Source organism: Populus nigra, chromosome 6, assembly GCF_951802175.1.
Source record: "Populus nigra chromosome 6, ddPopNigr1.1, whole genome shotgun sequence".
Lineage (NCBI taxonomy): Eukaryota > Viridiplantae > Streptophyta > Magnoliopsida > Malpighiales > Salicaceae > Populus > Populus nigra.
This window is the reverse complement of record NC_084857.1, coordinates 12,850,026-12,870,927: the sequence shown is the minus strand read 5'-3', so window position 1 is coordinate 12,870,927 and position 20,902 is coordinate 12,850,026. Positions and strand designations below refer to the sequence as shown.

The window sequence follows — 20,902 nt, the reverse complement described above, 5'->3', positions numbered from 1 at the left end:
AGTTAGATTGTTGGACCAAAGCTTAATGAAATTTAAATAATATTATCAATATAATTTATCGGTTTTCATTGGAAAATAAATACAATAATAACAAAACAATTCAATCAATCATGTTTCTTAGTTCATCTCATAATTTTAACTATTAAAGGTATCCTCTCTTTGTTTTTTGGCTTCCATTGTTCTTCCTTTCTTTATATAGAAAAAAAATATATTTTTTAAATTAACACCAAAAAATACTAATTTTATAATTTTTTTAATCATTTCTTTGTTTTGTAATTTTGTTGATAGATAGATGTATAATAATATATTTAATATTGCCGAACGTATGAATTTCAAAGCACTATGAGGCCATTTTTAAGGCCCTGTGTAGCCCAGCCCGAGTGATCAGGTTGATGGTTACTAACCCAGCCCAACCTAACCCAAGAGAATACACACACCGTCCATCAAATACGAAAAGGAAAGAAAAACAAGAGGCCTCAAATGAAGTAGCTGCTGCTGCTGCTCAATACATGTTATCCGTTTCTGCCAATTTGAGAGAAGATAACAAGCAATAAACAAAAGGAAACACAGAAGAAGAAGACAATGGCAACAACAGCGATAGGGGTAGGGGTTGGAGGAGTGTTGCTTGGAAACAGTATATGCTTCCGCAAAACACAGCAGCTTTCTATTTTGAAGACTAGTCTGGTTTCGGTTTCAGAGATAGGGTTTGTTACTTCCCAGTTGAGTGGCATCAGAATTTCCTACAACCCACCAAAACCACTCTCCACTCCTTTCTCTCCCGCTCTCCAACCTGTCATCGCCCGTAAAATTTCCTCTCTTTCTCTTGTTTTCGTTTGTTCTAGATTTTTTAATAAAAGTTTTGATTTGTTTTCATAGACATGGCCTTTTTTTTTTTTGGATTGAACCCAGCATTGCTAATGTCTGATACGGGGCAGAGCTAGTCCTTGCTTATTTGATTTTTGTTCTTCATGTACATCGGACTCGGTTGGTGCTTGATTTTGATTAATTCTGTTATGTGATTCGTTTTTTTCTTTTGTTTTTGGCAGGTAGAATTTGTCCCTTTACCGGGAAGAAAGCAAACAGGGCAAACAAAGTTTCCTTTTCAAACCACAAGACCAAGAAGTTGCAGTTTGTCAACTTGCAGTACAAGAGGGTGTGGTGGGAAGCTGGCAAGCGCTATGTCAAGCTGCGATTGTCGACCAAAGCGTTAAAGACTATAGAAAAGAACGGACTGGATGCTGTTGCTAAGAAGGCTGGCATAGATCTTCGCAAAAAGTAATAAATTGGGCCTTATGGTTTTGTTTCCAGTTGATGGTATATTTTGGTTTTCTGTTATTCATCCCCTGTCTTGTTGAATTCTTCCCTGAAATCAGTGATATCATCTTTACATCTCACAAGCTGGCAATTTCTCTTTTTTCATGTGCTCTGGCATTTCATTTATATCTAAAATGGTATTGATTCCTCTATCAGGCAATGCAGAATAGTTTCACATAATCCTAGTTGTAGATTAGTGCTCAAGCATTTTGCCATCATTGGTAGTGGATGGATGAATGATTGCTTTAATTTTGAAAAAGAAAGCAATCTAGGTGCAATTATTTTTCGCAACATTTCGGACCAGATATCGTGATATCCAATTGATGCGATCCAGACTCATTGAGCCATGGCCGGATATCTTTTCTGGTCATGTAATATCTAAATCCAGCCATGTGCTCCCGTTCCATTCCCATGCAGGTAGCGGTGTGGAGAAGCTACTTAACCGATAAAAGAGCACCCAAGAGATAGAGGGAGGAACCCTGAAAAAGAAATGGTGAATGAAAATAAAACGAAAATTTGATCCCATCTCATGTTTGCACTTAAGCATCAGTTTCCTCTAGCAAGCTTCTCATGACACCATTACATCTTATACAAGGTAAGAGTTTTGCAAGAGCGTTCGAGCATCACCCTCTTCTATGACAATTCACGAGTACAGAGCTGACAGGGTATCAAAATGAAGTCATTCTTAGAGTATTTGATGCCTCTAAGCACTGCACGAGCAGTTCAATAATCCCAAAATTGCAATACCAAAACTAATGCTTTTGTTGGGTTAATTATAAAGCACTGTTCTCAGCCGATAGATCTCACTTTTTTAGAGTTTGAAACTTTGGTTTTGCAGGTAGTCACTTCTCTACCGAAAACTTTCCTACAGCAATACTGTATTGCTATATTTTAAATCTGTTGGCACATATTTTGCCAAATGGAAAGAAATCTATTCAGGTTCCTTTTTGTCAAGCAATTAGCATCGTCATCAAGAGCCACAAGATAAGGGAAAAAAAACGAAGAAAAAAACCTACATTTTGAATGCTATTTTTTTCTTCGGGTGAAGAATCCTGATTAAGCTATCATTTCAGTTTTCACAGTCCACTAAAAGTCTCCATCAAGATCTCAGCCATGCCTGCAAAAGTAGAAATACCAGATGGTCAATTTCAGTAAACACAAGAAACGATATTGTTATTTTAGAATCTGGTAAACAACAAAAATATCTTGAAAACTTCTCCACAGCCTTTGCAAGTAACTTATCCAGCACAGAACAGTATAAAAAAAAAAGAAGAAAAACCTTATCCTACATGGAAAGAAAACTCACCTTTTCAAGAAGTGGTTTTCTTTGGCAGATTCACATCGTCAGCAGAGTAATAATCAGCAATGAGCCGGTGCATGAATGACGGGTTATATCCTCCTCTGCAGCGTAAAGAATGACCAGGACGTAAAAACCCACACAAGCCATTAAGTTTCTAATAATAAGAGCACAAAATAGTTACAGTTAAAAGAATGAAACTGTACAACAGACAATCCAGTTAAACTTTTGCCAAGTTGTTTCATAATGGTGATAATTGAAGATAGAGAAGCTAATTTCCCAAGAAAAAGAAGAACAAGCTTGCTTCCTAACACTTAGAGTGGTCGTACATGTCGGTAATGAAAAGACTGACAAGCTCTGGTGGCACATAATCAAATGCAGGATTGACAACATTAAGTAGAGGAGTGCCGCTACCAATGCTGAAGTCCATGCAATCTGAGAATTCCCCGTATTGCAAGAGTTCTGGTGGACATCTCATTTCATTTAGCAGGACTTGTGGATTTTGTGGATGTAACGGACACAACTGCCGCATAAATAAGACAGCATCATCAACAAAAAGCAAACAGGTAGTATCAGAGTCAAAGCAAAAGTCGTAAGGATTGAGAATTTGCAGGACAGTTTTGAGCATGAACACACAGATATGCATTGATTTTGTATGGATTGTTACCATTTGGACAGTTTCATGTGAAGGCTTCAGACCTGCTCTTCTATAAAGCGAGAAGCTTTGCGATATTAATTTTTTTTCTCCAAATTTTTGATGCTTTAGCAGATCAAGGAATACTACTGGAAAATCTCCATAGAATACATGTTCTATCCAATAGGATGTTTTTGTCAGCATACCTTATGAGTACCAGCAACCACAACAAATGGAACAGCATGCTTCCTGGCAGCAAGTGCAACCATGTTCAACCCAACAGGACCTAAGACGCCACCATTAGCCATCACGGCATGAACTCCAACTACAACCTTTACCAGAAGTCCCAATTTTAGGCAACTAAATTATATTCATCAATGAAAGAGCAAGGCATTTGAAGTTGGCAATTACCATGTTCACTCGAGAAATCATTGCAAAAACTGCAGAATCAGTAATCAGTGTAGTCTGTAAGCCTCTTGCTACGAGGTCTTTAGCAAGGGCATGCCCCTGATACCTAATTTATAGAAATGAATCATTAGAGAAAGGGGAATTAAATACTCAATGAAGGGAGTGAGGCGGGAGACTATTTTTGCTGCTTTCACATTAAGATTTCTACATACTTTGGAGCTCCTTCAGCAACAAAAACCCGAAATGATCTTTTCTCTTTTGCAGCACATAGGAATTCCCTCACAGTTCTTGAACGACCAAAAGTTAAAATAATCTCACTGAAAATTATTAGAAATAGTTAAAAATAATGCAAACATTAAAGGGCTGTGACAAATATACGCAGGCAAGATTGTTAAGCGAGGAGAAATTCAGGCTAAAGAAATACATATAAGACCAGTTATTAACATAAAAAGTTAAAACGAATAAGCAAACGAGATCTCTTTAAGAATACACTCTTTTAGAGGCTTTAAGATGCAACGTCAGCCTATCTAATGACTCAAGTTTCAGGGTACTTTTGCAGCATTGTATTGGAAAATATCAAACAGATTTCTCAGTGTTACCATATGTACTACTTGTTCAAGCACTGAAACCCAGGGAAGTAACCATTGGCACTTAAAATCTGATAAAATGAAGATTCAGAAATTCAATCTACGAGACCGAAATCCCCTTTATGGGGGCAATGCTATACAAAGTGCGATGATATAATGAATCAAACAAGAAGGTAAGCAATACAATCTTCTGAAAGATGAAATGAGAACATCTGACTTGCAACTAGCAAGTTTATCATTCTTTTTATGCTTCCATATTAGATCTTGGAAACCTTAAATAAACTGGTTAGAACCGGATTATGTAACTTCTTATGCCCAGACCCAGAGTGTCTAAAGCAAAATAGTTGAAATCAATATCATTGGGAGGAAAAAGTCTAAAGGTAATAATGTGAAGCATCTTGAGATAGAAAATGATATTAAGTGGTGATGATATATACTTTTGATGAATAAGCTCCACTGCATGTTCTGCAATCTGTTCGTGGCAACTGTTTATATCTTCGATGAGTTCATTAACTGCCCGTATCACATCATGCTTCAATTTCCAGATCTCTGTGTTTCTATCGGCTGCTGCAAGGGATAACATGCCATTACACACCAAAACCCAAAAATGCTTTGAAGTGAATGCTGCTTTTGCTAGAGACCATTGTATTTCTCTCTGATAAATGAGGTTCGGCAAAATTGAAAACATTTTCATACTTGAAATCTGTAATTATCGAACTTAGGATAATATTGGGAAAATGTTCAAGGCAGAAAAAAATATATGTGGGGGATTTTGAACCTAAGCTTTAAGCATATAGCAGCTTACATTTTCCTTTTCCTTCGAAAGAATCTCCAATATAGGAAGAGTGGTGAGCTATTGCCGAATCAGGTGTGCGGTCAAGAAGGGAATGCAATGAAGGGGGGCGCGATGGAGGTCCTGCAGCAACAGCAGCCACATTTTGAGCTCGGAAATCTTTATGTTCAGCAGTATCCCTGTTATCACCGCCAGCAGATGATACCAGTCCTCTAAGAGCATTTGTCGCAACTGAAAAATCCTCCTCTCTAATTACGTGCAAAACACGCTTTACAATGTTCCCAACAGCAAGCTCTGCAATGCCGTTCATACAACATTTTCATTATAAATATACCAAAGACGACCTGATAAGCTACCACATAACTTCCGACCTTTGAATTTGTGCTGGATAAACAATTAGATTGCTTATTACTCGCGACTAAATTTTAAGTTTTAGGGGGGGAAGTCATGTTATTTTTATCGTTTATAGTGCCTAATCCCGACTTTAAAGTGACAAGGGAGCTCTTCAATTGTCCTGAGCTTTCCACCAGTACACTTCTTATATTTATCTATGCCTATAAACCAATATTTCTTCCTAAAGGAAGAAAAATATTCTTGATTGTAGAGGAATGGAATTCAAAACCTGAACTTTTCTTTCAGAAGTCTACAAAAGGCATCATCGAGACCACAATTCATCTTTTTAATCACTTCTATCTCAACAAACCCGATGAGGAATTTACAGAAGAAAACTGTAAGCATACCAACAGGACTGGCAGCAACGAGCTGCTCTCCCACACTTTGTACAGCTTCAATGAGAGTTTCAGCCTGGTTGGTTTGTGGCACCTTCAGCTGGGATATGACTGACCGAAGCAACTCCGCTGTCAGAAGAGCAGTTGCCTGTGAACCCTCGACCTTCCTGCGCCACCACAGAGATAATAGAAAAAAAAAACATTTAACAAAGAAAGAAAAACTTTTTTTTTTTGGATTAGCACAGGTATCCGAGCCAAGACCCGACTAACTTCGCCCAAGTCTGATGATCTATGGAATTGTTTGTACCTAACAAGGTCTAACATGGAATTTTAAAAGGGAACATACTGTTGAGTCTCAACTCTTCTGCGCTAGGCTACATATTACATCATAAGTATTCATGTCCAAGAACAACCTAATTAAAGTTCAACATATGCAGTAGCTCCTGACAAATATCATCAAAAACGTCAAAATCACCACAAATTCATGCATGCATATACGAGCCTGTGACCTATGATATATACCATGCCAAAAACCAGGGATGATAAAAATAACCCTTCTTCCTAAAATGTATATTTACATCACATTACTGTCAAACAAAATTTATGTAATATAGAGTATCACATTCGTGTGTAATTAGCAAAATAATAATAATAATAATAAAAAGCACATAGAAATTAAAGACAAAGTTGAACTCACCGTTTTCTAAGCTTGGTGACAAGCTCGTTCACAAGAATTTGAGTGCCTGCCATGTTTAGGCCTGAATCACGAAATTAATAAGAAATATGTTTTTTTTTTTCCGGAAAACAAGACATGTAAAGGAAAAAAACAAAACATCGAATTAAACTGATTGAAAGTTAAGTGCATGTACCTGTACTTAAAACCCTAAAAGATAATAAAAGAAAATAGTCTTAGGGTTTTCGACGAGGAGACTTTGAATTTTTAAGTAGGGTTTACGAATTTCAATCCTCTATTCCCTTTCTTAATTTGTTAATTAAGATTTCTTTTAATTGCTTGAACTTAACATAAAAGATCCCGACTTTTCCTAGCAAAAATAGGAATAGCTTAATTCCTCTAAATAAATCTAAATTAGTTTCCTAAATCGTTAATTACAATTCGTTGCATTTCTTTCCGTTTTTGCTTTTTCTTAAAGTAAAACGTTATTTAATTTGTGGGCACAACTTACAATATAGTTATTTAAATCATATTTTGTATATTTTATTAATTTTAATTATAATTTAAATGAATCAAAACCAAATATTTAAAAAACAAATTACGCTTCAAAAAAATAAAACAAATGTATCGGTTGAGTTAAATTCATAAATTAGAGGAGAGTGGATTTTTTTTATTAATTACACCATAGATTAAAAAACTATCAAATCTATATCATCAATATTTTTTTGAATAAAACTATAATTAATGTGTATTAAAGAAGGGTAACAATATATTTATTACATATTATAAATCTGATTGGGTTGATTTTTTCGGCAGAATATCAGACCATGATTAATTTGTGCTCAATAATAGCTTATAAAAAATTAACATTTCTATATTGCATCAAATAATTAATATCAAATTGATAAATCAATGAAAAACTTGAATATTAAATTAAAAAATAAATTACTTCTAAGAAATTATTGTAAATATTTAGATCAATTGCAGTGAAGAAAATCTCTTTAAGAATAATTTCTACTGTATATTAAAGATGTAATAAGAAAAATATTTAAATATCTCTAGTTCAAATTCAATATGTTTCTCTTGAATTAAATCCCCAAGTGCAGAAACATTACTTATAAATATAATTACTTCCTTCCACTACCATAAGCTGAATTAATTTGAGGTTAAATGATACAAAAAAAAAGGGGGGGGGGGCTTAAACTTACAAATAAAGCAAATCGTTTCTTAAAAAAGATTTCCAATACATTGAAGCATGTCAAACAAGTATTTCGAGTAACAACACAAATCTACATAGGGATTTACGGAGAGAAATGTACTTCAAGATCAGGCAGTCATCTGAAGGACTCAACTGGTGCTGAATCTTCCAGAAACGCTGCAGCCTCGAAGCATTCGGCTGCCTCGAGTGCTGATGCACTGGGATCAGCCTTGTAGAGTAGTCCAAGGTTGTACCATGCAGAATGGTTTGTTTTGTCAAGTCGAATAGCATCAGTGAGAAAGCTTCTGATAATTGGTATTGATTGACTACCAAGTCGCCTGAGGACACAGGCAGTGGATACCAAGCTTGGGACATGGTTGGGTTCCGCATCTAATGCTGCCTTGAATGCTTTCAGAGCCTCTTGATGCAAGCCCTTTGCTTCATAGAGTAAACCTAACATGATCACCATTTTTTTTTGGTTTATATATCAATATATTAGGAAGATCTGGCAGAAAATCTATTCATATTTTGCTGCAGAGCGACTTAAAGCAACTATATATATATATATATATATATATATATATATATATATATATATATATATATATATATATATATATTAATTTGGTACCCTAAACCTAAAACTCTTACGCAAGGAAAATGACATGATATGCCTCCAACTAACATAAACGATTAGAATTGAACTTTCAAGATGAGTTTTCCGCATTATAGATTCAATTCCATAGTTTTAAGCAATCTTACATTTTGGAGCCATTCCCTAGCATCATCCCGCAAGCTTACCAGACATCAAAAAACTGAGCTGACAGGAGCTAATGAGCAGAAAAGGGAACAACTCCACTTAAACTAGACAGCTTATATATTATATGTAGCTTCATGTGCATGCATGTACCAGCCCAAAGACAAAGACATAATGAAGGTGAGAGTGCGTCATTTTTTAACATCTACTCACCTGTGGAGTGCCATCTTGAAGCAGAATAAGGGCTGAGAGTCTTTGATTTTGAAAGGCAGACCTCAGCATCCCGCCACTGTGACAAACTTGTGTACACATTAGCCAGATCGTGCCATGTTTCCATTTCCAAACTCCAGCTGTTTCTCTGATTCTGTAGATTTATGTGTATATGTATATGTATATATATATATATATGTACGGAAAAATGATTTAGAGAAAATATATTTGTGCTATTCAATACTACTATTTTGCCTCAGCACAGGCTTCATGGGTTCAAACCCAAACTTTAGTTCTTTTCACCTCTCACAGCAATGGTAGAACCCAAAAGCTTTTCAAATCATATAGACTTTGAGATGAGAATAGCTGGTCCTAGAAAGCTCATCAGAATTAGGTTATTCACCAGACAAAAATTTCCACAAAAATTTCCCATGAAAACTTTATAAAACATGGCAAGTCCAACTCTCATCTCAAGGTTGAAAAACATAAATTCTTCGTAAACTATTGCAAGTACTGCTCATGGTACCATAAATCTATTTCTGGTTTCACAATATAGTTAAACTACGATTACTCTTAGGAAATTTGACAGATTTTAATATATATATATATATATATATATATATATAATTCCATTGACATTCAAAGGCACTTTTGTATTTTGAAGACTGTAAATATTTATAGTTTTGTGCATTATAAAAGAAATACAAAATTTATGAAGCCACAGTACTCATTCAAAAATTTAAAACTTTTTTCTGCAAAAATACTCTTGAAAAGATCAAACAAGGTTCCTGGTGATATTACTTTCAAACAACTATATATATTATGGATTCTAGAGATTAACAGCAAGGAAAGTTAACTTTCAAGAAAGTACTTCATGAGAGTTAAAAGTAAAGATCAAATCATCAAACGAGCAAACCCTTGTTTTCATTAAAACAATTTCCCGGTGCATATTCAATTCAGAAAAAATAAATTGTATATGCTTTGAAAAGATTATGCTCAAAGATTAAGACAAAGTTCCCCCTTTTTTTTTAAGTGTTGACTTTTCTGGTTGGTGAAAAATTAGCAATTTAAACGTCCTAACACAAGTTTTCTCAGAGTGTCACTGGAACAGGTGTGTAAATCAGTCCACATACCTTTGCAAGCTTCTTCCCAGCACCTAAGCTTTTAGTTTGAACTTGGATGATAGCAAGAAGACGAGTGTAGGTCTCTATGGCCTTCTTTAATTGCCCCTGTGCAATCTGGAGTTTAGCTTTTGTCCGCAGCAGTTCCCCTTGATCCCACTTCCCAGTTTGATCTAGAGCAGCATTGATTACATTCTCTGCGTCAACAAACCGTTTTTGAGCTGACAATATTCGAGCCAAAAGGATATAACTTCTAACACTAGACCCAGCCTCCAGTTTCAAAAGCTGCTTCGCATGGTAAAGGGCAGCATCCAACTTTCTCTGCTCAGCATTTTCTAGACTGAGATGGAATATGATAGATGGATCTCTTTCTATCATCATTTTTTCAGCACTTTCCAGCATCTCAAGTGCTTCACTTTGTTTTGAAATTCTCTCAGAATCAGAAGCAACTGATCTGGATTGAGTTGACAGTAAAATACCCTGTAAGCAGTTCGCAACACTTTCCATCTGGTTGCATCTACCACACAACTCACAAAGCGCCCTGGAAGCATAACTTATCCCTTCTTCCACGCAAACCGTATTCTTTGCGCAAATGTTTGAAGCCAATAATAATTCCAAAACACAGTCTGGGTTTCCTCTGTTAAACAGCAAATTCCTCAGAAGATTCAAAGCAATCATTTCCTCACCCTCTCCATGATAACAGAGAGCGAGAATGCTATATCTTTCTCTCCTTTCCATGATCCCTGGAAGCAACTCTTCCACCTGACGGGCCAGTGCTCTCTGTTCCCCTGAAATAGATAGTGCAAAAGAAAGGTGATACATGATTGTCGGGTCCCACTCAATCTTTTTGAAAGCAAATTTTCTTAATAGAATTAATAACAGAAGAATAGCCTCTTCTATATTGTTTCTTGGTACAAAAGATCCGTCCACCTGTGAACGGAGATTAGGAGGACTTGCATCGCTACCACTATACAACAGAAAAACAGCAAATTCCTTTTCTATCTTAGATGTGGTCTCTGTATCCAGATTCCAATAATATAGGAGAGCCCGCCGGTACGACAAGATAGCTTCTTGGGGAGACCCAGTGAGTTTCCATAACTCTGGAAGCAGTTCAACAGCTTTGTTTAGAATATCCTGTAGTTTACAATCTGCAGAAACACTTTCTGGTATGCCTTCTGGCAATGCAGTCTCAATAGTGTCCAAAATCACTTTGCATGATTGAGCAGCTTCTGCAAACGTAGGCCAGGAAGGAAAGTTAGCCATACAGAAAAAAAAATATATACATTAATTGCATACAGCAATCTAAATTCCTTTATCTCATATTTTCATAATTTGCATCACCGTGTGCATGTGCTCATATTTTCATCATTTGCATCACCGTGTGCATGTGCTCATGCTATGGGTACTTCTAAACGTGCATCAAATAACTTGCTGCATAAACAACAATAACCCACAGAGAAAACTTTGGCACAATAGTTATAAGAACCAGGCAACATATGACTGCTTGATATATGCCATCCTTTTCTCTTATAACAAGGAAAAGTGCCCCTACAATTATTTATTTTTTATATTTGGATCAACTCAATAATTAAAATATCCAAGCAAACTGAATTCCAAGAAGCCTGCTGCTCAATGGCAGCCCTGCCACCGCAGGGTCCTAAGAGTGATACGCCAAACCAGTGGCTCTCCAGAATCAAACCACAGCATTTCCATCCCAAAGTTTCATTTGCACCCAACTAAAGATGATATAAAATGGAAAACCAAAAAGGATGCAAAAATTTACCTTCAAACTGTCCAAGACCCTGCAACGATTTTACTTTGAGAAAAATAGCTTCGAGAAGTAAGCTAATAGCATGCATAGACATGGGTGGGGCAGCATCACTTTGAGAACGACGTCGATTTTGTTCACATCTTCTAGAAAGGGAGAGTTTTATTTTAGAGCTCACAGAAGCAATGTCAATTCCCTCAAACACATGAAGTGCTGCCTCTATATTTCCCTTTTGATACTCAAGCCTTCCCAATAATGCTCTAGCTTCCTATAAAATTAGATGGCCGCTTAGCTTCATGAAGTATTGTGAAGTTACACTATAAAATTCAACAAAAACACGAATTTTGATGAAGTGCAGCAAGCTGTGTCAAATAAAACAGAAACAAAGCATCAAATCTGATAAATGAGACCTACGAAAAATGCGAGCCTCTGGTGAAAGCCCCAAATAGACTCTACCTTTCCTCTCTCCTAATACTTCTTTGATTGACGCCTCCATAGTTTGACCCTGAATGGGGTCAAAACATTATATGCTTCATCTCCAAACACAGGCATGTGCGCACGCACAATATGCTAACCCCAAAATGGTTATCCTATGGTTTCATTCACGGCAAAATGAAATTTTATTTGACCACCATAAGGTATAAGGAAGTCCCTGTATCCACGCCTAAGAGGTGCAAAACAGATAAATTCGGGGTCACAGGTAACAGTTCATTGCGTAGCCTTTTCCATTGTCTTCTTTACAGATTCAACATGAAGAATTATACATTTATTAACTCTTTTACTGTTCAATTTAAAGATTCCTTCAAGTGGCCATGATCACCATAAGTGTTTCCATTAATTTCTGTTTGAGGGGGAAAAGATATAATTCTTTTACCTCATAGTTGAGATAACCACTCTCACGAAGGGATGACTCTGCTTCTTCAATGTTGCTATTCTCAACCTTTGTATCTACCCCGGCAGCTTGAGATGAATAACTGACTGAATAGTCCCGAGTTGCCAAGGACTCTGAAGAGGAAGCCATGTCATCTAATCGTAGCTGCTCCCCAGAACGTATGCACTTCATCATCTTCCACAATTTCCCTCTAATGCCAAGTCCCCACCTTTTTATCCAATTCTTAAGTCTCATAATGTTTCATTACCCTTGATATTGTTCCAAAACAAAATCAAAATCAAAATCAAGATCAAAACCCCTTGAGAAACTTAAAACAACAAAATAACCATGCTCTAATTACATGCCATGTAATTCTAGGATCATGGAAAAAATGGAAGTGTCTGAATCTGTGATCTCTCAAATATATTGAATCGATAGGTTTTTCTTAACAATCAAATGAAATCTACATTGCCGTCCTAATAAACCATGACTAAAGCTGAACAAGAATAAACCCAAAATACAATCTTTGTAAGAACTTAGTGCTTCTCGACACATTTCAAACCAAAAAAAAAAACGTAGAGTTCAAGCATCCGAATGATCACCTGAAAAGAAAAAAAGCAGCCAGTATCTTTCAATTCTACTTCACCAAAACCGACCACGTCAATAAACCACCCAGACCTCAGCACCCCACAAGCTAAGGAAAAGTAAAAAGGAAGTAAAAAGCTAAAAAACAAGAAAAGTCCAGCTAAATCCAGATGAACTATATGCACCGGAAAATCAACAAAGAGAGCATGATTGGAAAGGAAGGTAAAATGGGAAAGTAACATAAACTCATTACCATATGGACAAAGAAAACAGCTGGGATCAGAACAATCATCCAAAAGAAAGTACCTTTCATGGAAAAAAAGCACTGACTGAGCCCACAACACATCAAAACCTTCACAGTGCATCTCCGCAATTTTGTTCCTCTCCTTTTTTTTTTTCTTATTTTCTTAACGTCTTTTCCCTTCTCTCTGTAGCGTAGAATTCAATTTCTTTTAAGTTAATTTATCTTGAGAACGTTTTCTTAGTATTAATTGTCGAAGTTTCAGACAGTAGAGAAGGTATGTATGTGCGTTGAAGTATGAAATCAGAGTCTGACGCACTATATTCTTTGTTTCAAAGGTGTGAACATAGATAAGCTTTTGAAACAGAATTAAAGTTTAGACAAACTCAATTTAGCCCCTAGTTATTACTTTGTTGCCAATCGAGTCTCAAAAGTTTTATTTTTATTGATTTCATCCTAAATATAATAAAAATTGGATAATATCATCTCTCTTTCATCCAAATTTAGCTATAATCAAAATATTTCGTCCAATTGTTTGTCTGGGTGCTTTCATTTAAAATATCAAAATAAATCCCAAATCATTGTCAAGAACAATTTTAGCACTAAATTAAAATAAATTTCTTGCAACTTCACTGGCTTGTATAAAGGAGAAATAAAAATAATATGATTTTAGCATTGTCAACTGCAGTGCCGGCCCTCATGATAAATCCTCTCTCTCTCTCACACAGACAACTTTTCTGTATGTTTTCTTACGGTAGCAGATAATTCATGCAAATGGCAAAGCCAGTCGAGTATTTTTATTTATTTATTTATTTATTTGAAGAAGAAGAGGCAAAGCCAATCAATCACCCGTGCTCTAGTGAGTGGGTATGTTTTCATTACTCCATTTTCTAATGCTAGGCTGTCTCATGATTGCTAGACTTTAGATAAAAAGATTACGAGAAGAACCTTTTTATGGTAATCGCCATGATTGACAATAATGATCATTTGAAACGTGGTTAAAACTTAAAACTGTATTTAAAATAAATTATTTTAATATATTTTAAAAAATAACAGTTATTACACTTCTAAAAATCATGTTTTATATTTATTTTATTTATTAAATAAGGACTCAAAATTTTATGTCTTCGAAACTTTAATGCTCACAAGAATGAGGTGCTTATAAATTATACTTGATTCCAAACTCTAAAAGTGATGTCAGCACTGCAGTATATATATTTTTTTCCTGCTTATAAAAAGAATTACGTTCGAAATTTGGTTTCTTGTTTACAGAGCTTAAAAAATGATTCGAGCTTGTTCTTGTGAGGTTTAACTCATAAAGACGTAAAAGACACTTTAACCCTGTAAAAGGGTGTGTCCGATATGCTTAAAAGGACATAACAAAAGTAATTTAACTATATATTATCTCCTTGCCCACAAACTAAACCGACAAAATAGAATAAGTACATGTCATGTCTCTTGTTTAAATTGTGTTTGTTATTTAAATTTGGTTTTTCAAAACATATATACACAATAAAACAATAAATTTAAAAGTTGTTTTGAGACTCTAGAATTTTATTAGACAGATTTGGAGTTATTCAGAGTTTATATAAAAATTACTTGAATATTATATATTTTTTTACTTTGAATAATTAATTCAAGTTTAATATATCGCAAATCACAAATCGGCCAAGTATTTAGCATTTAACGGTAATCCACATGAACTGTCAATGAAAAATCTCATAAATCCTTTTAGAAGATGGTGATTTCTATACCTTTAAATACTAACATTTTTCTTTTGTTATTTTCAGGTGTCCTGTAACTTTCGTAGTTTCTGTTTTCTATATACTACTAAGAAAATAAAAGACATGATATTTTATTTATAGAGACATAAAAACTCTATAAATAACAAAATATTAAATTGCCTCCTGAATAATATCACATATATTATTTTAATATAATTTTAGAAAATTATTCAATTAAGTCCCTACTTGAATTTTCTAAATCTAGAATTATATTTTCTTGTATAAATTACACTTTAATCATCGGTTTCTAAAACTTATTTATAAACAAGTCACACCTGATTAATTATTCTATTTTTATTTATGACCAATGGTTTTTATATGTGTGACTCATTAGATTCCCTAATAAGTTGGTCAAAATATAAATCACATTTATAAATAAAATAGGATTAAATAAAATAAATAAATTATCTTATTAACAATTCAATAATTGATTGATTTATATTTAAAAATCAAGTACAATGTCTAGCAATCTATCATGATCTCTCAAATATTTAAAAAATCATAAGTGGTTTAACTTACCTTTCAATGATCAGTTTCTAAATGTAATTATTATCCCTTCATCAACAATGTTTTGATCTAAACATTATACATGGAGGAAATCTATTCTATCAAATAATATTTATTATTAACACCATAGTCATTAATTTTTTTAAATAAAATTTAAATATTTTTTAAAATTTCATTTTACTTTCCACAAAAATTTATAATCAATACTATTTAAAAATATATATTTTTTTTTTATTATTGACTTGGAATGATGAATTCGTATACATCACAGGGTTGTCCTAAATACGAGACAGAAAGTTAGACGGCTATGACAAAAAATAAAAAATAAAAAATAAAAAAAATGCCACGTGTACGTTAAATGCAGGATCCATTTTCTTCTCATTATTATTATATTTATAATCATCCCTTTATAGACCAGCCCAGATTTTAATTGTTTTCGTTCAGACTTCAGCCTGTTAAAGGATACAAAGACCAATACTTGGGCCTTTAAAATGACTCGAGCCCCAATCTATGCTGCCAGAATTGCCTTTACATAAACATGAATGTCAATAAAATGTTTTAACGAACACCATTCAAAAAAAAAAAAAACAACTGTGAAATAAAAAAAAATATAGCTTTTCATGGTATTGAAATTAAAGGACTGTGATGTTGCGACATCTGCAAATTTCGATGCTTATTATATATTAAATTTGAATTTAATATTTTTTTTAATGTTTATTTAAACTTAGTAGTGAAACTGACATCAATTGTTTTTTTTTAATCACAAGTTGATTAAATAACGTCCGATAAACTTATATATAGTTTAAAATTAAATTTAGATTAAATAAGAAGTAAAGTCATAATATAGCTCTGCAAAAACTTTGGACTTGTTAATACAGATAAATAATAATAATAATAATAATAATAATAATAATAATAAAACATGCTTGGAGTACAATTCTATATTTAGAAAAAAATCAATTATTATGATAACCAATAAAAACATTGTATAAAATTCTTTCACATAAAATATACGAAATAAATATATTGATAATTAATATATTTTTATAAACATCTCACTTTTTTTATTTTGGTAACCGTGAGTGTTTGGGTTAGTTTACGCACATCTTAACTAATTCATCGAGACCCTGAAGTTAATGATCATCTAAACCTCCAATAGCTCTGAAATTTATAGCACTCGAATTGGTAGCTTATAGAAAGCAAACTCAAGATCTGACCAGTTAAACTACACCCCTTAGAATTAACTTTTTATATATATATATACACAACATTTAAAGCTTAATAGCTTCCGATTTCACCACCCCCTCCCCCTCCAAACCCATTACTACCACCAAATATCCATATCCACCTCCACTACAACCTCCTCAACAAAATCCATTGCCAGAGCCACCTCCCATTCCTCCATTCCACCACCGAATCCAACTCCAAAAACCACCACCTCCTCCTCCACCTTTCTCATTGCCTCAATCAATTCCACCTCCCTATCCAAACCCACCACCAATGTCATCACCCTTTCTAATATCTTCACTTAGGTCCTTTTTTTTATAGGATCAACTTTGGTTTATTCTAGTAATTTTTTTACCTTAAATAAACAATCACAATTTTTTTTTTGTTCAAACCAAGTCAATCCATTTTTCTGAGATTAATGGGCCTAAAAAATGAGACATGCCCAAACTACTATACAATTATATAATTTATAAGGAGGAATTGCAGAATTGCTACATTATGTAACAGATTGACTCATTTTTCCAATAAATAAGTTCTAATTATAAAAAACATTTTCTTTGATTCAACTTAGAAACTGTTTTTTTATTTTAAAAGTATTTTTTTTAAAAAATAAAATTTATTAATTTTTTCTTTGTTTTAAATTAATTTTTTAAATGTTTCTCGATCGTTTTGATGTGCTGAAGTTAAAAATAATAAAAATATTATTTTGATATATTTCTAAACTAAAATCATTTAAAAAAATAATTATTATCATAATACCAAATGAGATTTTAAATGAGACATGTGCCTAACAAATGCTTAAATGAATGGGATTTATCTAGGGGTGAGCAAAAAAACTGAAATACTGATTAAATCGAGAAAATAAAAAAAATAACTGAAAAAACCAAACCGTGAAAAAAAACCGATTAAACTAATTTATCTACTGGTTTGGTTCGATTTTATGAGCCTAAACTAAAAAAACTGAGTCAAACTTGAAAAAACCGAGTCAAACTGGAAAAAACCGAGTCAAATTGAAAAATCAAGTCAAACCGAAACTGGTCAGTTTAAACTTGTTTTTATTCTAAAATAACCGAACCAAAACCAATCAGTTTAAATCGGTTTTGATTTTTTTAAAAAATAAATTTAATAACTTTTTTAATAAAAATTAAACCAAACTAAAAATTAGATTCACCAGAAACTTTAAAATCTATCAAGTGAGCTTTCAAAAAAAGATTGGGAGTACCTGCCCATATTATAGCGTCGTTTTATCGATTTCATAATTAGGCTCATAGTTGAGTTCAAACTCAATGTCAAATTGTGGGCTGCGTGGATGGTGTCGGCCTGGATCCTCTGGCACCGGCACAGTGGCACCTCCTTAAGGCCTGCTCTGTATTAAGATTCCAAAATCCAAAGGCAGGTATTTTCCAGAATTAAGAAAACCAATCCACGTTTCAATGTCGGGTAAATTTTACTTTTTCTCCCGAGGTTTATGCGTTTGAAAAAAATTTTATTTAAAAATATATTAAAATAATAATTTTTTTATTTTTTTAAAAATTTTATTTTTGAAATCAATGTATTATTTTAATAAAAAAACATAAAAATTTTTGAAAAGAAAAAAAAATCACCAAAAATAAAAAAACACGGCTGCGCACAAACAAACGGCGCCATAAGCCGAGTTCGTTCCCTCCTAGACCATCCGTGGCTGGAAAATTTCTAGGATCGCTTAAGGGCATAACTGTAATTCCGATTCCTTCTCGAAAGCTCATCAAAGGCATCAGTGTTAATTACACACATCATCCCGATGCTATCTTATTTGATCAATCGAGTCATTATACCACTAATTTGAAGCATTGAGTCCTTTACCATTTATGTCGGTCATATTAAACAATTGTAAAAAAATATAGTGGGTCTGCCAGTCCTCTTTCTTTCTCTTAACCCACTAGATTCTTAACACGTGCTTGAGACTTCTATTTGATTGTAATTGCCTTTCAAATGATTTTTTATAAAAATTAAATATTTTTTATAATTATTTTTTTATATATTTTTTGATTGTTTTGATATGCTAATGTTAAAAATAATTTTTTTAAGATAAAAAATATTATTTTAATACATTTTCAAGTAAAAAGTTTGAATTAGGAACAGAATAAATGGTAAAAGGACTCAATGGCATAAAACTAATAATCTGATGATCCAATTAATCATAACAATATAATATAGGGATAGTGTAAATGTAATTAACCATAAAAGTGTGGATTGCCTCGAATTCTCAACTAAATACTGGGGCATTTTTGTCATTCTACGAGTAGAGATTCTTGAAAAAGACTAGATTGTTTTATAAATAGCACCGTAGAAGTCAGAACAACAAGTTTCCCTTGTCTCTCCTTCTACAAGTCCTTTCCCCTCGCTCCTCTCTTTCCCAATCTATACCTTTTTTCTTCACGCGCCGCCTCTATTAAAATCGCCGACCACACACTCATCCGTGCTCTAGATCTGGTTCCGTTCGTTTCAATACCTCAACCTAACTCCAACTCTCCCGTGTATCATGAATTGATTTTAAAACTGTTTTTGTTATTTTACCTTTTTATCCTTGAACTTGCTTGCCTCTTTGAACCTCGCCAGCGATTGGGTCTCTCTCCTTCTCGACCCCGTTTTGGACCTTTTCTTCCGCTCCCTTGTCAAGAAAATGATTTGACACTTACGTCCCAAAAATAAAATTCCAAATTCTTGGTCTGACTCTTTTGGCCCAGAACTAACTGCAATTTAACGGTTTAATCCTTCAAAAGATGAGTTATCACTCACGTAGGACTTTAACACCTGGCGCCTCAAAGAAGCGCAAAGAGAGAGAGGCACTGTCTTATTCAATGAAGCCGAAATCGGCTTCGGCTCAACCAGCTTCAAATCTTGACGAGCCGATTTCCTCTAATCGGCTACTAGCCGGCTACATGGCGTATGAGTTCTTGACTGAAGGCACCCTTCTTGGGCAGAAGTTCGATCCGGCTCGAGCAGAAGTCATGTCTCTAGCTGGCGGCTCGGTGGAGTGCTCGAAGAGAGGGGAGCCGGGGAAGAAGAAGGAACACGAGAGTTACGCTGAGGTGGCAAGCATTTTAAAGAGTGAAGGGGCCCACATTCCCGGGATTGTTAATCCTTGCCAGCTGGCCAGGTGGATCCAGATGTAGAAGTATACTGGCATTTGTACGTGGCGGGATCTGATTGGGAAATAGATTCTAGTCCACGTAACCATCAAGGGCAAGACTGTGAATATGTTGCCGGGTCTGTTTGGAAACGGCGAGTCCGTCTCAGAAGTAAGATGAACCACAAATCAACGGAGCAAGCGCAAAAGCCTCGTCCGTCTCTCAGTGGAGGCAGTGTTTGGTCGTGTCAGATTCTAAATGACCCTGTTCCTGAGCTTGTTTGCTGCTTAATATATTCTCAGATAGGGCTAGCTTCTCCATATTATCGAGCATTTATTAGACATGCATAATATTTGGCAGTACGTACGCACGGGGGATAGAGAATGTAAGGAGCTGAACCCTTGTTTAATCACTGTTATTAAATAGATGTTTGTTTGTTTTTTCTTTTGCTATTCAAGGTGTTCTTCATTCTTACATCATGCATGCGGCTAGCTAGCTTCTACGTGCATGATTGATAAGTGTTTTCATGCTGATCATGTGTAAGAAGTTAATTACGTGATTGATAATTTCCATGTGCTCATGAACTGCCCATGTAGTCGGTGTTATTTGTCATTTTGTTTTCAAGCTATTAGGTATATATTTGTGAAATGATAACGCACGATCGATCGAGTGAGAAATGCTTGATGGGGTGTGAGGAGTCATTTCTATGGCTCAGCTTCTCAGAATGGATCCTTGACTATAAGGGTCTCTGCATACATTTTAATTTTAACACTGATTACAGAACAGAACTCTAGCAGTATATATCTCCCAAAGAAATCAAGACTGAATTAATAATATCCGTGCTTAAGATCAGTAATATATATATATACATGCTCCCTCTTTTAATTTGTTGGCCTAATTAACCATGTAATTTTAATTATGACTATATATAATCAGTTATATAACAAGGAGCATTTCCGATTAATCTTGAGAAAATTGTGAAACCATGTTTTGCAGGGTAGAAAAAATTAATCTGCGATTTAGAAAATGCAATTTTTGTTATAAATTTGAATTTAAATCTCGATTTTAATAAAAAAATAAAATTCATAA

At 34.3% G+C, this 20,902-nt stretch overlaps 4 protein-coding genes across 6 annotated transcripts; 2 read left to right on the top strand and 2 right to left on the bottom strand.

The window, feature by feature from the left end:
* The first annotated feature begins 457 nt into the window (after positions 1 to 457).
* LOC133697687 (large ribosomal subunit protein bL28c) lies at positions 458 to 1,397 on the top strand. The gene is made up of 2 exons (XM_062120413.1): positions 458 to 802; positions 1,047 to 1,397. Exons 1-2 carry the CDS (start codon positions 583 to 585, stop codon positions 1,277 to 1,279), a joined length of 453 nt encoding a protein of 150 aa, XP_061976397.1. The 5' UTR covers positions 458 to 582; the 3' UTR covers positions 1,280 to 1,397.
* A 686-nt stretch (positions 1,398 to 2,083) lies between these two features.
* LOC133697686 (uncharacterized) lies at positions 2,084 to 6,547 on the bottom strand. Of its 2 annotated transcripts, none has more exons than XM_062120411.1 (10): positions 6,459 to 6,547; positions 5,774 to 5,928; positions 5,046 to 5,327; positions 4,678 to 4,807; positions 3,866 to 3,970; positions 3,657 to 3,759; positions 3,452 to 3,577; positions 2,941 to 3,134; positions 2,621 to 2,715; positions 2,084 to 2,431 (listed from the first exon to the last, which is right to left on the bottom strand). In XM_062120411.1, exons 1-9 carry the CDS (start codon positions 6,509 to 6,511, stop codon positions 2,625 to 2,627), a joined length of 1,239 nt encoding a protein of 412 aa, XP_061976395.1. In that variant the 5' UTR covers positions 6,512 to 6,547; the 3' UTR covers positions 2,084 to 2,431; positions 2,621 to 2,624. The 2 variants fall into 2 exon arrangements, with proteins under 2 accessions (XP_061976395.1, XP_061976396.1); XM_062120412.1 differs by having other exon boundaries at positions 3,026 to 3,134.
* Positions 6,548 to 7,479: 932 nt separating this feature from the next.
* Positions 7,480 to 13,482, bottom strand: LOC133696243 (protein NPGR2-like). Of its 2 annotated transcripts, none has more exons than XM_062118366.1 (6): positions 13,251 to 13,482; positions 12,363 to 12,628; positions 11,504 to 11,756; positions 9,733 to 10,949; positions 8,603 to 8,753; positions 7,480 to 8,085 (listed from the first exon to the last, which is right to left on the bottom strand). In XM_062118366.1, the coding sequence occupies exons 2-6, from the start codon at positions 12,612 to 12,614 to the stop codon at positions 7,769 to 7,771; spliced, it is 2,190 nt and encodes a 729-aa protein (XP_061974350.1). In that variant the 5' UTR covers positions 12,615 to 12,628; positions 13,251 to 13,482; the 3' UTR covers positions 7,480 to 7,768. The 2 variants fall into 2 exon arrangements, with proteins under 2 accessions (XP_061974350.1, XP_061974349.1); XM_062118365.1 differs by lacking the exon at positions 13,251 to 13,482 and adding an exon at positions 12,962 to 13,158.
* A 5,983-nt stretch (positions 13,483 to 19,465) lies between these two features.
* On the top strand, positions 19,466 to 19,858 carry LOC133696814 (uncharacterized). Its single transcript, XM_062119092.1, has one exon. It carries the CDS (start codon positions 19,466 to 19,468, stop codon positions 19,856 to 19,858), a length of 393 nt encoding a protein of 130 aa, XP_061975076.1.
* The last annotated feature ends 1,044 nt before the right edge of the window (positions 19,859 to 20,902 follow it).